We start from the raw sequence: 734 nt of genomic DNA on the forward strand, positions 1-734 counted from the left end.
TCATTTGTATCTGGAATAGCTTTCTGAATGCAAGTTTCCAAGTTGTCAACCTGTTCAACACACCTTTTGAGTTGAATTTGCGTCCAGTCTCTGGCACAGCATCTGCAACTGCCTCCGAGTTGTGATTTTTGGCACTGCTTGCAGCTTGCATGCGCTGAGCAGTTGCCTTCCGGTTATCCGAAAGGGATTCAAAGGCAATCTGGAAGTTTTTTGCGTGTTGAAGCTCAGCAATGAGCAATGTCTCATCAGTGAAGTTTGCGGCACCATCCAACCATGTCTCCTCCTCATTGGTAATTGATATTCTGGACGCGAGTTTAGCCTTTAGCTTGTCTATCAGAGGTTGAGCATCACTTTTAAGAGCAGTAAGGCCGTGCTCAAGAGAAGACAGGGTGATTGGAGGGAGGATTGGCATGGTGTGTTGCCTGACAGTACTCTGTGCTCACAACACTATGTAGTCTCATCATTCTCATTAATAACTGTTAATAACCTTTCAATATTTACATGTCAATCTCACTCATACTTATGGGTTACGGATCAAATTTCGCGAGATTGCAATATAAAAATTTCCCAACACATTATGCATTATGGGGGATGGCGGGTTTATGGGTTAGATAATAGGAACCATACTGGTTCCCAGAAATTCCTATGGGTAATGGCAGGTTATGTGTTATCTCAGGTATGGCCTACCACGGTTTCAACTGTATATACATGGGTACCGCTACCCACTAGAGTGC

At 43.7% G+C, this 734-nt stretch overlaps 1 protein-coding gene across 1 annotated transcript; it reads right to left on the reverse strand.

Annotated features, from left to right (window-relative positions):
- On the reverse strand, window positions 1-412 carry EI90DRAFT_3023140 (uncharacterized protein; the record flags this gene model as incomplete). The annotated part of the gene is made up of 2 exons (XM_039057855.1): window positions 1-23; window positions 64-412. The coding sequence occupies 2 exons, from the start codon at window positions 410-412 to the stop codon at window positions 1-3; spliced, it is 372 nt and encodes a 123-aa protein (XP_038907961.1).
- Window positions 413-734: the final 322 nt, after the last annotated feature.

This window comes from Cantharellus anzutake, assembly GCF_015039405.1.
Source record: "Cantharellus anzutake strain C23 chromosome Unknown EI90scaffold_194, whole genome shotgun sequence".
In the NCBI taxonomy this organism is placed as follows: domain Eukaryota; kingdom Fungi; phylum Basidiomycota; class Agaricomycetes; order Cantharellales; family Hydnaceae; genus Cantharellus; species Cantharellus anzutake.